The 15,546-nt window shown below is 39.1% G+C and overlaps 1 protein-coding gene across 1 annotated transcript in view; it reads right to left on the bottom strand.

Moving 5' to 3' along the window:
• LOC132401339 (collagen alpha-1(XXII) chain) overlaps positions 1-15,546 on the bottom strand; it is a 258,324-nt gene that overhangs the window by 71,265 nt on the left and 171,513 nt on the right. Inside the window, exons 13-15 of the mRNA XM_059983468.1 lie at positions 13,739-13,762; positions 8,609-8,653; positions 8,209-8,262 (exon numbers count right to left, since the gene is read on the bottom strand). Coding sequence (XP_059839451.1) covers positions 8,209-8,262; positions 8,609-8,653; positions 13,739-13,762 — 123 coding nt within the window. The remainder of the gene's footprint in view (positions 1-8,208; positions 8,263-8,608; positions 8,654-13,738; positions 13,763-15,546) is intronic.

The raw sequence follows: 15,546 nt of genomic DNA, 5'->3' as shown, positions 1-15,546 counted from the left end.
TTGAAACAACAGGGGCTGGGTCCAAGAGCGAGGAATGACCTGAGGTTTGGCTGATTTAATCACTGGGTCAGATGGAAAAGGTCAGGGTGTTGGGGGTCAGAGATGAGGGATGGGCCAGTATACAGCTCGCTGCACTACGGAGTTTACTCAATGCTGAACTGAAGCTCTGTCCTGAAATTAATGAGCTCCTGAATTGACTGCGGTGATAACTGGCTTCATGGCTGTGGACTCACTTTTGTGAACTTCAGCTCTAAATGTTATTTGCTTACTTTTATTGTTTGCACAATTTTTTTTTACCTACACTGGGTGTTTGATAGTCTTTGTCAAAAGGGTTTTGTTTTTTATGGCTGCCTCTAAGGAGACAAATCTCAAGACTGCTTTGAACTTTGTATATTACCCATATTGTGGAGGTGCGTGGTAGAATCTGGTATTGGTGAGAATTGCTGGGAATGTGGTGAGAATTAAATGGGATTAATATAGGATTTATGTAAAAATGTGTTTGATGTTTGGCAAGGACTCAGTGGGCTGAAGAGTTAGTTTTTATGCTGTGCCTACATGACTCTAGATACAATAACACGAACAATCAGATATACTCATAAATAAAAAAGCAACTTTAAACAATTTACATGTATTTACAGCCTTTAGCATTGTAAAACATCTCAAACACACAACATTTAATGATGTGATAGGACAGGAATCCTAAATCTTGACTGAAAAGGAGATTCAGGGAATGGGTATTTAGAGAAGGAATTCTGCAACAGTTTAAAGTTTGGCCACCTGTACTGGATAATTAATTTGAAGATGTCAAAAAAACAAGATAGTTTCAGGAGGTTAGAGGGCTGAAGATACAGAGATTATTGATGGACTTATAAACAAGAATGAGGGTGTTAAACTATGGCAAGCAAAACCCAAAACACAGTGTGAATGAGAGCCGGGTGGGTATCAGTTTAACACTATAAAAAAACTCATAAGGGAAACTATGACTTTAAACTGTTCTTTTTCTGACCTTCAGCCAGGAAGATTCCTACAGCTGCAAACACACTATACTTAGATAATCAGGTTTAATGAATAACTAACTGAAAAAATTAGCAATCAAAATCTTGTGGGCTAGTTTACTTCAGCACTTTTGTCATGTTAAAACAATTACAGACTCTATTTTCCAAATTATAAAGAAAACATTTCAGACTAAGATGTTTTCTAAATATTAGTTATCATGTGATACTCCTATAAATATTGTATTATGATTACTTTGTCCTAATCTGTCTCTTCTGGTTTTCAAATTATTGACTCAATGATGCACCACCAATAACTCACTCTGAGACGTAAGGCGAGATATCGGCTTTTATTGACTGGAAGATGGAACAAGCAGTGGTTGACCACCATACTACATCCTGGAGACAGAGAGGCCGGGCTCAGGCCTCAATCGCCTTTATATAGGGGTCTGTGGTAGGAGCCACAGGAGCAGTCAGCAGGGGGCATGTCCAGACAGATATATGTAGTTCACCACAGTCAATGGGCTGAGAAACTTGTTGACTCCAAGTCACTCATCCAATTGTCCTTTCTTTATATGTCACATGTAGACAATTCATTACAGCTGCTATTGTAATTAGTCTTCACTGATCAAAATTTTACATCATTACATCATTTTATTATTCATAGCAGGATACACATTTATGCACATTGCTCCACTGAATACAAAATTACACGAGAACATAGAACATTGCTGCACAGTACAGGCCCTTTGACCCACAATGTAATGCCAACATTTTAACCTACTCTAAGGTCAATCTAACCCTTCCCTCCAACATAACCCTGCATTTTTTTTATTATCCATGTGCCTATCCAAGAGTTTCTAAAAATAAAACCTGAAATCATAATAATTTAAGAACTACTATGAACACTCCTATATGCAGAATTTTTTCCAATTCATTTGTACCTTGCAAACTGAAGCTGTAATTTATGAACCACTCAGATTAAATTTCTGGTACCTTTCCTGATCTGTGGCAGAGTTACTATAAATACATATAAGGAGCTGTCATCACCAGGAGAGTTCAATTTCTGTTTTGGAAATGCTTCACAAGTCTGAGACATTCTCACTAGTATAGGTAATACTATATGATACAAAAGGACAAAAATTGTTTGGTTTCATACAGTACATCGATGATTTTATGATCCTGCACTCTGGTTGAGGAGCTGCTCTCACAGAAAGCATAAAAAATAAATGTTGGTGTCCAGTGGTGCTCCCTGACATTATTGATTTGTAACTGTTAGTTAATGCAAGCTAATTAATTTTATCCCTATGACTCACAATTATTATTGAACAAATGAAATCTTTATAAAGCAGAGAAAGCAAAGTAAATCTTACACATATTCCAATGGATATGAATCCTGATACAGTCATCCTACACCGTAGCTCATGAAATACGTGCCATGGTCTCAGTGGGCTGACATTCCTGCATCTTTCTGTGACCCTATCAAACAATGCTGACAGTGATGGGACAAATTAACCAAGTCATTAGTAAAGCATATCAGAATCCAAGACGTAAGAGGCACTAGAAATGCTGGAATATGTTGGACCTGTTAGTGAAACATGGTGGATCAGGCAGCATCTGTAGTGAAAAAAGAATAGACAATGTCTCGGATAGAGACCCTACATCAGGGATGAGAATCTAGAGAGAAAATAGCCGGTATAAAGAGGTGAGAAGGAAGGGTTAAGCAGGAGCTGGCAGGTGAGAGGGGTGGATTCAGGATGCAGTAGCTGGTGAGTGATTGAAAGAGGCAGGTAAGAAAACAATTAAAAGAAAGCAGGTGGAGTCAGATGGGGAGAGAGCAGGGCAGGTGTAGGGGCACAAGCTAGAAGGTAATAAGTAGAAACAAAATGTTGCTGATGCTGGAATCTTCTAAATAAGGTGACTCTCCCACCCCCACCTGGTTCCATTTGCTGATCATCTCCAAGCTGACTTGGTTGTACCTATCACCTGTCTAAGGCCGCCCCCTCACCTCTTTATACTGGTTGTAACCCCTATACGCTGTCAGTCCCAATACAGACTCACAACTCAGAGCCTTGACTATTCCTTTGCCTCCACAGAATGGGCTGGAGAATCTGAAATTATTTGCTGTATGATTTTGGAGATGGGAAAACCATAGAAGTAATCTGGGGAGAAACACTTTCACAGAAAGTGCAGCTGGAACTATTGGCTATGTTAGCAGAAGTAGATTTTGAAGAGAATTAGATAAATATCTCATGGAGAAAAGAATTGGAAGAGTAGGGGAAAAAGACACTGATTGGGATTAAGTAAATTATTCTTTAAAAGAGCTGAGACACATTCCATTGCCTGAATAATATGTAGCAGAGATGGTCATACTAAATATAGAACATAGAATAGTACAGTGCATTACAGGCCCTTCAGCCCACAACACTGTGCTGACTCTCAAACCCTGCCTCACATATAACCCTCCACCTTAAATTCCTCCATATACTTGTCTAGTAGTCTCTTAAATTTCACTAAGTGTGTCCGCCTCCACCACTGACTCAGGTAGTGCATTCCACGCACCAACCACTCTGAGTGAAAAACCTTCCTCTCATATCCCCCTTGAACTTCCCTCCCCTTAACTTAAAGCCATGTCCTCTTGTACTGAGCAGTGGTGCCCTGGAGAAGATGCGCTGGCTGTCCACTCTGTCTATTCCTCTTAATATCTTGTACACCTCTATCATATCTCCTCTCATCCTCCTTCTCTCCAAAGAGTAAAGCCCTTGCTCCCTTAATCTGTGATAATAATCCATACTCTCTAAACCAGGCAGCATCCTAGTAAATCTCCTCTGTACCCTTTCCAATGCTTCCACATCCTTCCTATAGTGAGGCGACCAGAACTGGACACAGAACTCCAAGTGTGGCCTAACTAGAGTTTTATAGAGCTGCATCATTACATCGCGTCTCTTAAACTCTATCCCTCGACTTACGAAAGCTAACACTCCATAAGCTTTCTTAACTACCCTATCTACCTGTGAGGCAACTTTCAGGGATCCGTGGACATGTACCCCACAGATCCCTCTGCTCCTCCACACTACCAAGTATCCTGCCATTTACTTTGTACTTTACCTTGGAGTTTGTCCTTCCAAAGTGTACCACCTCACACTTCTCCAGGTTGAACTCCATCTGCCACTGCTCAGCCCACTTCTGCATCTTATCAATGTCTCTCTGCAATCTTCAACAATCCTCTACACTATCTACAACACCACCAACCTTTGCGTCATCTGCAAACTTGCCAACCCACTCTTCTACCCCCAACATCCAGGTCGTTAATAAAAATCACGAAAAGTAGAGGTCCCAGAACAGATCCTTGTGGGACACCACTAGTCACAACCCTCCAATCTGAATGTACTCCCTCCATCACAACCCTCTGCCTTCTGCAGGCAAGCCAATTCTGAATCCACCTGGCCAAACTTCCCTGGACCCCATGCCTTCTGACTTTCTGAATAAGCCTACCGTGTGGAATCTTGTCAAATGCCTTACTAAAATCCATGTAGATCACATTCACTGCACTACCCTCATCTATATGCCCGATCACCTCCTCAAAGAACTCTATCAGGCTTGTTAGGCCCTTCACAAAGCCATGCCTGATCAGACCATGATTCTCTAAATGCCCATAGATCCTATCTCTAAGAATCTTTTTCCAACAGCTTTCCCACCACAGACGTAAGGCTCACTGGTCTATAATTACCCGGACTATCCCTACTACCATTTTTGAACAAGGGGACAACATTCGCCTCCCTCCAATTCACCGGTACCATTCCTGTGGACAACGAGGACATAAGGATCCTAGCCAGAGGCTCAGCAATCTCTTCTCTCGCCTTGTGGAGCAGCCTGGGGAATATTCCATCAGGCCCCGGGGACTTATCCATCCTAATGTATTTTAACAATTCCAACACCTCCTCTCCCTTAATATCAACATGCTCCAGAACATCAACCTCACTCATATTGTCCTCACCGTCATCAAGTTCCCGCTCATTGGTGAATACCAAAGAGAAGTATTCATTGAGGACCTCGCTCACTTCTGCAGCCTCCAGGCACATCATCCCACTTTTATCTAATTGGTCCTACCTTTACTCCTGTCATCCTTTTGTTCTTCACATAATTGAAGAATGTCTTGGGGTTTTCCTTTACCCTACTCGCCAAGGCCTTCTCATGCCCGCTTCTTGCTCTTCTCAGCCTCTTTTTAAGCTCCTTTCTTGCTACCCTATATTCCTCAATAGACCCATCTGATCCTTGCTTCCTAAACCTCATGTATGCTGCCTTCTTCCACCTGACTAGATTTTCCACTTCACTTGTCACCCATCGTTCCTTCACCCTACCATTCTTTATCTTCCTCACCGGGACAAATTTATCCCTAACATCCTGCAAGAGATCCCTAAACATCGACCACATGTCCATAGTACATTTCCCTGCAAAAATATCATCCCAATTCACACCCGCAAACATAGCAGTATCTTTAGATTTCAGTGACTCTATGGTAGAAGTTCATCCTCATTAAACATACGACAATCATAACTGCTAAACTGTGCCAAATGTTAGGCTCCTCTACCTCTCTTTCATGATTCAATCTCCAACCCATTACTAATGCTGATGTTACATTAATTGCCAGTGTTACACACAGGAAGCAACAAGCAACAAATGAGATGTTACTTGAGAGACAAAGTTTGAAATCCTGTTAGGATATTTCCAATCACCTGTCATAACTTTGGTGAAGAATCAAGAGAAATTCCACAAAAACACCAGTGAGATGAGTGATCCAGGACATGATTGATGCACAGTACTGTATTCCATCCACATTGTTCGGACCAGAAAATTCATTTTTACACGTTACCTCACCAACTGCAACAGTAGCATTAGATGCTGCTCAACGCACCACATCCCCATTACTTGCCCTCCAACAATTATCCATTGCACCAGACCCTCATATACAATCTGACTACTTGAAGCTTCATGCCTCCATATATACTCAATCAGCTATTCAACCATGGTACATACATCACACAAACAGAGTGCGCAACACCAACATATATCTTTTCTCTTGCACAATAACGTGATATGTAACAGTGCCGAGACGAAAGATGATAGCATCCTCATATTCATCCTCTTTCTCCTGAAAACTCAAAGATGCACTGTGGCTTGAAAGAAGTTTACTCCTTTAATGCCCACCAGAATCACGTGGCTCAATACCTCGATTTGAAACAGTGCTCTTTGTATTTGTCTCACTTTAAAAAGGATTGAAGATAAAAGTCATCAGGTTCCTTGAACTCAGGACAATCTCTGGTAGTTCCTGATATAATACCCTCTTGAAGTAAAAGTTAAGTTTATTGTTACATGCACAAGTACATGTACACACAAATGCAAAAATAAAAGTGTTTGCAACCACATCACTGGTTACAATATGCAAACAAGTTGCAAAGCATCACACACTGACTGGCTGACTTGAAGCAAGACTTTGTAGAAATCCATCAGCCACTCACATTCATGTATTTGAAACAGCCCTTCATGCCTGATCCTGCACATGGTGTTTTACACATGGAGTTTTCTGCATCACTAGCCTCCAAGATGAAGACGTTAATGTTAAACTAGGGGTGCCATGGACAATACACTCGTCATATTTCCAAGTGGACACATTAACATCCTTCCTAAGATGATCCACAACTTACAGTGTGTATGCATCAATATACTTTGTACAAACTGGAAACAAATCAGCACCCACAGCATCCAAACGTTGGGTGAATTGTAAAACTACCCAGACTTTACATACTACATGTTCGTTCCAATCTTTTAACATGAGTAAAGGGTTTGTCAATCTTCTCCATTCATGAAGTATGCCACCTTATATTTTAATTCATGCCAAAGATTGACTGCACAGATAACGAAATGCTCTCAGTATGGTAACAAATCATCATGTGACCTTAAATTGAGTGACAATGATTTTCAGTATAATACCAGACTACATTAGCAGGCTGAGCAATGAAATACAAACTTAAGCTCTAAATTCAACGAAGATTATTCAAAGCAAATAACTGTGGCAATACTTCATAACATTAACACTGCAGGAAATCAGTCAGAAATAACAAGGCAAGCTCATTCAGACACTGTTGAGTAATGCCTCATCACCATTATCAGTGACATTCAGCAAGAACTCACAACGAGAAAGTCAGTCTTAGAAACCACTTGAGTAACTTGGGGATGAAGCTAATACGATGGATAATGCATGTCTGTGGTTGTTACTTCTCACAGACTCCAGCTGGCACTTGCTAAAGTTCACATGAAGAGAGTGATAACACAAGTGAAAGTGAATGGAAATAATCTATTGACTTAATGGGCAGCAAATCATAAACACAAGAAATTCTGCAAAGGCTAGAAATTCAGAGCAACATTTAAATTGGTTAAGGGGAGCTAGAAAAGAAAACTATCAAAAACGTTTACTGGTCAAATGGGCTTTCCTAATATGTGCTATATCATTTCTTGAATGTCTTCATCATCAAATTAGTTCATCTAACTTGGTTCAAAATCACAGTGCTAAGCACAATAAAGAAAACAGTATTTTTTTCATTTCTATATTGATTTCACACATAATACATCAGTAGGTGGTAAAATAATAGACTTTTCAGGAAGTTTGCACTATCAAATTATATAAACCAAGGAATGTCTCAATGACACCAATCAGTTCACAAAGTACTCTGTACTCTTTGCAGATGTAAATATTGCTGGCAATGGTGGCAGGTATGATCCATCCTTAATTATTCCTAAATTGACAAGTAATTAGGGCACAATCTGACTGATGGGTCTAAAGCCATACATGGGCTTGACCAGGTAAGAACAGTGTATCTCATTCCATGAAGGATATTCATGAACTGAGTGGGTTTACATGACAATCTCTGAGAGTTTATAGTTACTCTTCTAGAGACTAGCTGTCAATTCAGACTTGGTTCGTTTCTTGAACTTATATTCCCAGTTTGTATATGGTGGCATTCAAATTCTATCTCAATGAGCTTCTAATCTAGCAACTTAACCATGATGCTAACAGACTGTGTTAATCTATTATACAAGATTCAGTCACTTTCAAAATTTCCTCATTCTTAACTGCTGGTACATTATATTGAAGGATATGTCCATTCCATCTTCCAACTTCAACCAAGCCTAGCAGTTGCTTTTAAAGTTCACTTACCCTTTGGCCTTCTATTCCTGCTTGCCCTGGAAGGCCTTGGGGTCCTTCGAAACCCTATAAGACAAACAGGATTTTTCAAAGTTCTTCTGATTTAACGTCATGATAGCATTCCCAATACCCCAGGGTTTCCAGAAACATAAGATTAATCTCCACAACATACTACGAGTAACATAAAGGAAAATCATATTATTGAGTATAAAAGTTTGGTAAAAATTAGTTTCATTGGTAGGCTTTTGAGAAATGGGAAATCATATGAAGTAACCCTCTGGATTACTTGCAATGTAAATCAGTAGCTCTGTGTCGAGGGTTTACAATGAAATAAACAAACAGAAGGCGGGTGGGTGCAATGATCAATATTTAATGTAAACAATGAATAACAGAATATTGTAAGTATACTTGCCCTTTCTCCTTGCATTCCTGGAAGGCCTCTGGCACCAGGTTCCCCCTGCAAAAATATTGGTCTGAATAAGGTGTTTTTCAGAGCTAAGATGGAGCTAAAAATCAATGGTAAAGATGATTAAGCAACTATTTTTTTCAGGTGGGCAAGTCCTGCACATTGAAGTAAAACTTCAAAATTAGATTTAATTTAATAAAGCTACAGTCTAAGACAGTGAACAGCCTATTCTTTTCCCTTAAAATCCACAAGCAAAGTGTAACACGCAGAGTGTTCCAAGTATTTTCTGATCTTTCAATCTTCTTCTTTCCCAAGAATACAGACTTACAATTATTTTCAATTTATAATTTTCTTCAAACTAGATATTAGAACCACCTCCATTATTCAACTTGCTTCTGGCTGATAGACCACTCAGAGTCTCCTCAGTTTTAAATGCTATAAGTCTTCCTTTGTCTAATGTAGAGTAAAACCTCACATGACCTCAGATTACTCCAGGTACCAGAGGCAATAAGATTGCTACAATTAGATTCAATATCCTTGGGGAATTAAAATGGAGAAGCAGTCAACATTCCACCATTAACCATAACTTGGAGATCTATAATGAGAAAGACACTCATGATCTTGGCAATCGTGCAATGTAGCAGTTGGTATAACGCTATTGCAGTGCAACAATCTGGACTTCAATTCCGCCAGTCTTTGTAAGGAGTTTATGCATTCTCCTGTGACCACATGGATTTCATTTGGGTGGTCTGGTTTCCTCCCACATTCCAAAGATGTACAAGTTAGTAGATTAATTGGTTACATGAGTGTTAGTGAGCAGCACAGGCTCACTGGGCCAGAAAGGTCTGTTACCTTGATGTACCTCTGAATAAATAAAAATGAAATTATCAGCAATGGTGGAAAGTGGACAGTGGGAACTGTCTAACAAATGAAACTGCAGATGCTGAAATCTGAAACAAAAGCAGAAATTGTTTCATAGATACTGTATTCCTGTTTTTGTACAAGTAGTAATTAGCTGTCTATTTAATAGCAATGGAAGGAAAGACCAGAAGGATGAATAACAGATGTGAATTAGCCACAAATAAAATTGGGAAACTGAAATTGGTCACTAGACGAAAAATGTTGTGATACACATACCAGGCAAGAACTATATTGGTCTTAGGACAGTGCTTTCACTAGTTTTGGTGAATCATTAGATATTTTGAGCAGTCTTTGTATTGTTTTCTTTTATAAAAGTAAGGCTGGTTGATAAGCTAGCAGAGATATTTTAAATTATCATGGGCTTTGGAGAAACAGACAGAGATATTTACATTTGTAATATTATCTAAAATGAGAGACCAAAATCCACTCATTGGCCACTGTATTACATACCCCCTTTATCTCATGGTTTTCTGCTGCTGTTGCCCATCCATTTCAAAGTTCGATGTGTTGTGCATTCAGAGATGCTCTTCTGCATGCCACAGTTGAAACAGATGTTTATTTGAGTTTCTGTTGCCTTCCTGTCAGATTGAACTAGTCTGGCCATTCTCCTCTGACTTCTTCCATTAACAAGGCATTTTTGCCCACAGAACTGTCACTCACTGGAAGTTTTTTGCACCTTTCTCTGTAACTCTAGAGACAGTTGCACGTGAAAAACCCAGGAGATCAGCAGATTCTGAGATACTCAAACCACCCCTTTTGGCACCAACAATCAATCCATGGTCAAAGTCACTTAGATCACATTTCTTCCCAGTTCTAATGCTTTTATGCATTGAGTTGCTGCCACATGATTGGCTGATTAGATATTTGCATTATCAAGCAGGTGAACAGGTATATTTAATAAAGTGGCCACTGTGCAAATGTAAAGCGGATAGAGTGGTGAAAATGTGTATATTTCTATGACAAGCAGCTGCTGACATTAATAGGATAGACAAATCAAATGGGAATCTAGGTATGCAAATGAAGGTCTAGGACACACAAAGATAATGAGAATGAAGTGGTGTAAGAGTGGTGCATGTGAATCACTAACACCAGTCTGGCGCTATTGGGATAAACACATGTGCTGTAACATATATTTCAGACTCAATCTTATATTTATGGAACAGGAAAGACAAAATAAGGAAGTAAACCATGCCAAGAATATTAAAAAAATTGATTTGATCAGTATACTTGAAACGTATTAATTACATCCTCACTGTACAGTGATATATAAAGTGCTATGAATCAATGGAAAGGCGTCAGCTTCTGGAAATAAATGAAGGAGTGAGCGGTTAGATGATCCTGGATCTGTGCCATTTAATTTGCATCGTAGCAATGCTGCCAATAGCCTAAGTGTATTATAACCACCTCAGAGGAGTTTTGTTGGTACTTAAAGTTCAATGCATCAAAGTCACATCATTAATACATACATTGTTTACAATGTTTTGGCACTGCCTCAGTAATGGAGTTTAAAAAACTATTTTGCAAGTTTTAGTTTCTGAGCTGGTCTCTTCCCTCATTCAGTCTGTCAGTCTAACTCTGTTCCATCCCTCAGGATATTGCCTCTGATCTGCTTTCCATGAGTTGTGTCATTATTTATGATTTTAATTTTCATTTGTCTGTCCATCCTTCCCAAATTAAATAATAGTCTGGATTGAATGTTATTATTTTTAGCTTCTAAAGCACAGATTCTAACAATGGAAATACAGTATCTTGACTCAAACAATGGAAGCATGTTATCTTGATCCTGGGTACCTGATTTACTCCCTCATTTAAAGATTATTAAATATGCACAAAAGGAGGAAGAGAATCTTATGCAAAGGGCTGTTTGAAAGACCTACTTAATTAGTTCTACACACCTTAACTCACAGACCTGAAAATTATTTCTTTTTAGACCATGGCTTTAAAAGTTGTTAAATCTACTGCTCCTACCCTTCATCAGGTGCACATGAAATTGTAATACCTCATTGTTTAGGAATACTTGTTGTTGCTTTTGGTTCATTTTGACTTATCTTAACTCTTTGTTCTCTGGTTATTAGCACTTCCTAGTTACTAATTCATCTCATTCTCAATCTTGCTCCTAACCTTGTTTGCTCTAAACAGAATAAGTGGAGAGTAGTCTCCCCATGTAACTGAAGTCTTTCCCCTTGTCACCACTCTAGATCATCTATTTTCTGATGCACCATCAATAACTCTGAGACGTGGGTTAAGGTAGGCTTTTATTGGCTGGAAGAAAGCACAAGCAGCAAGTGACCACCACACAACATTCTGGAAATTGAGGAAGGGTCTGTGCCTCCAATCGCCTTTATACCGGGGGTCTATGGGAGGAGCCACAGGAGCAGTCAGCTGGGGGGGTGGGGGTGGGGAGGGCGTGTCCAGACAGGTATAAGTAGTTCACCACATTTTCCTCCAAAGTTTTTGCCACTTTTTTCTTAGGTATTGGGCTCTGAATCAGCCAATGCATATCAACTGAAATCTAACCACTTTTGATAAAAGATTTGCATTACTTTCCTGTCACTACCATACACAGCAGCTTCTGGTTAATTTTAGCCCAATTAATTGGCTGTCCCAGTTAGCTGAAGTTTCATGGAAATAGTTAAAAAGGTCCAAAAAAGACAAACTACTGCTTAACTGAGTAACAAATTATATATTTGAATTAAATACGGAATAAGTTAGAACATTACCAAAACTACTGCAGTACTATAAAACTCTATTAGTTCTTAATAGATATCGTTGGAGGAATTCATTCAGCGTGTGTTGACATATTCTTTTGATAGACTGTAAATGAACAAAACCAGCATAGGGACACCTAATGCAGATATTGGACGGCCTTCAAACAATGCTTTTGATGATTTTGTCCTCCAAATCTTCATATTCATTGTAATATTCCTGATCATTGTTGAGACATTCAAATTCTTCATAGTTCCTAACTTGCTGAAGTTGTGAATTTGATTTATTTTCACTTCCAGTCATTTCTGGCATCTCCAAGTCTGAACACTTGAAACCATAGTGAGCAAAAAGGTTCTAAACTGTCTTACTGTTTATTAGTGACAAAAATCAGTGCTTTTTGAACACCAACATGCAACTATTTAAAAACTGTTCGCTCTAAACATGGTGTAGTGTCTAACAGCCACACACAAGTGCAGGCGACTGATGCTAGTTAGAAAATATTCGGCAACAGTTTTCTGACCCAATTACGTGGCATAGTATTCCAAATAAGTGAAGAGAATCCCAGCTATTTTCTTGATTTGTTTTTGTTCTTTTAGAGTTGTCCCAAATTAGCAGTTGTTCTGATTAACTGATGGTTCCATTAACTGGAATCCAAGCAATATTGCTATAGCTTTCCAACCTTCAGTCTTCTGGGTTTGTATCACAGTTCTGTCTGTTCTAGTGTCTCCTTTAAGTTGTTTAATTTGTTATTGATGCACCATCAATAACTCTCGGAGTCGTGAGTCGAGATAGGCTTTTATTAGCTGGAAGAAAGAACCATCAGCAGCGTCAGCAGCAAGAGCCCACCACACAACATCCCAGAGACTGAGGGAGGAGCAGTACCTCCAATCGCCTTTATACAGGGGTCTGTGGGAGGAGCCACAGGAGCAGTCGGGGGGGGGGGGGGGGGCGGCGTGTCCAGACAGGTATACGTAGTTCACTACAGTTATAAATAATTCTTCCGCTATAGTATCACTTCATAGATCTGTCAAATTTTGTATAGGTTCGGATATATCACCAGTCTCTTTCTATTGCCTTCTTAGAGTCTGTCAACATCCTCTCTGCTCACTGCATTTCCAGGCCATGTATAAAAATTAGAATAATTCCAGATATCCCAATTTGTTCATTGATACATTTGAAATAGCACAATGGTTTCAATATCATTTGTTGGAACGTGACTACTATACACAGCCTTCCAGTCTGTGAAACAACCTTTCCAATGCATGATTTTACATATACACAAACATCCAGTGAGGATCATTTCCCTACAATTGCAATCGTGCATAGGCAATTGTACGACTCTAACTATAACCTGTCAACAAAATATTGACCACAATCACTGGTTGAGTAGTGAGTACCAATTTGGAAGATTATTTTTACTATGCTTGAAATTTGAAGTGCTACAAATATTCTATGAATTTTAAGACTAATTCTAGGCAGCCATTTCGAAGTTGAATGTCGAGTACTTACTGGTTCGCCCTTTGCTCCTTTAATCTGTAAATAAAAGGAATTGATTACATTTGAGAGATATATGTCTATACATTCATATAACAAAGATAATACAGAGAACAAGCCAGAGGTGAGCATTTGGCATGAAAAGAGGAAATGCTGGAAACATTCAGCAGGTCATACATCATCTGCATAAGAAGTATCAGGTGTTGTCTGATCTGCTAAATACTTCCAGCATTGCTTGTTTTAACATCAGTTTCCAGAAACTTTGGGTTCTTTTTCAATTGATTTTCATTAGCACATCTTATTTGGCTTCTATTTTTTTTTTCTTTGAACACAGGAAACAGACATTGTTCATTATTCAGAACAGTGATTTTCAACTTCACCCACTTTTGTCCCAATTTACAGATCTTTTTAGTTATATTAAAAATAACAGTCTTGAATGATCACAATAAATGGGTAGCCACAATCCCCTACCGTAGAGAAATACAAGGTTGCCCAAACATGAAATAATTTTTTTCATCTCTGTGGTTACTAAGAAACCTCTTATCTTCTTACCATATTCCTTAATGGAGTGTGGTCAGCCTGAGAGAACAGATTCTAGATGTCTACCCTATCAAATCTCTCTTAACAGGATAATCTCTCATTACAGAATATATCACCGATTCCAGAGAGGTAAAGACAGAGACTGCTGGAACACTGACAGAAATATTCAATATTTTTCTGACCACACAAAAGATATCAGTTAACTGGAGTGCAGCAAATATTATGATTTTGTTCAAGGACAGCAGGGATAAACCAGGTGATGACAGGTAAATCTACATCATTAGTCGGAGAATCAAAAGGAAAGCATTCTTGTTCAGGCAGTTATTGTCAACATGCACTTATTAAGGGGAGGGCCTGTCCAATTAATTTAACTGAACTTTACATTCACGTAGTGGAGTTCAGGTAGACTATGTGGATTTCAATAACTTCTTTGAAAAGGTCCCATTTGGGAATCTCATCCAAAATATTAAAGCCCATGAGATTTCAGGGTAATTTTTTGGCAAATTGCTTCCAAAACTACCTTAGTGATAGAAGACACAGGGTTTTAGTCAAGAGTTATTTCTGTAAACAGAAACTGTATTTCTGTAAATAGAAATGAACATTATGCCATAAAGATCAGTACTGGAACTCTGTCTTACTTGTGCATGTAAGAGATATAATTTGTAAGTTCACTGGGCTGCTGGTGGCAAATGAAGGCTGATGGTGTTACTAATACTGAAGGTGGCATTCTGCTCTGGAACAATATTGAAGATGGCAGACCTATGGCAAATATAATTAAGTAATGAAAAATGGTGGGTGGTTGTGATCTGGCAGAACTAATAATGGTTAGGATATGGACAATAAATGGTAAGATCCTCCAAGGTATTAAGGAACAGAGGCATCCATACAGGATTCAAGGATACCTGAAGGCAGTAGCCTTCTTAATCACTTGTTTTCATGAGCCCAGTCACAAAATACACTCAGTGGCTGTTTTATTAGGTATCTCCTATACCTAACAAAGTAGCCACTGACTGTAAGTTCATGGTCTCTGTTGCTTTAGGCCATCTACTTCAAGGACTTATGTTTTGTGCATTCAGAGATGTTCTTCTGCATACCACTGTTGAGGTTGTTTGGCATCAATGAGTCCTTCACAAGCCGAAGGTATGGAGATCCTGAGATGCCCAGTCGTCAAGATCCCCCTCTCGGCCTCACCAGCGTAGTCCAAAGGAAAGCTTATGAAGTAATACATTTGGCACCAGCTTGGCTGCAGGGACTGCCGGAAGGATGTTCAATGATGTTCAGCC

Source organism: Hypanus sabinus, chromosome 10 (assembly GCF_030144855.1).
Source record: "Hypanus sabinus isolate sHypSab1 chromosome 10, sHypSab1.hap1, whole genome shotgun sequence".
NCBI lineage: Eukaryota > Metazoa > Chordata > Chondrichthyes > Myliobatiformes > Dasyatidae > Hypanus > Hypanus sabinus.
The sequence above is the reverse complement of the archived record's forward strand: the minus strand, read 5'-3'. Positions and strand labels throughout refer to the sequence as shown.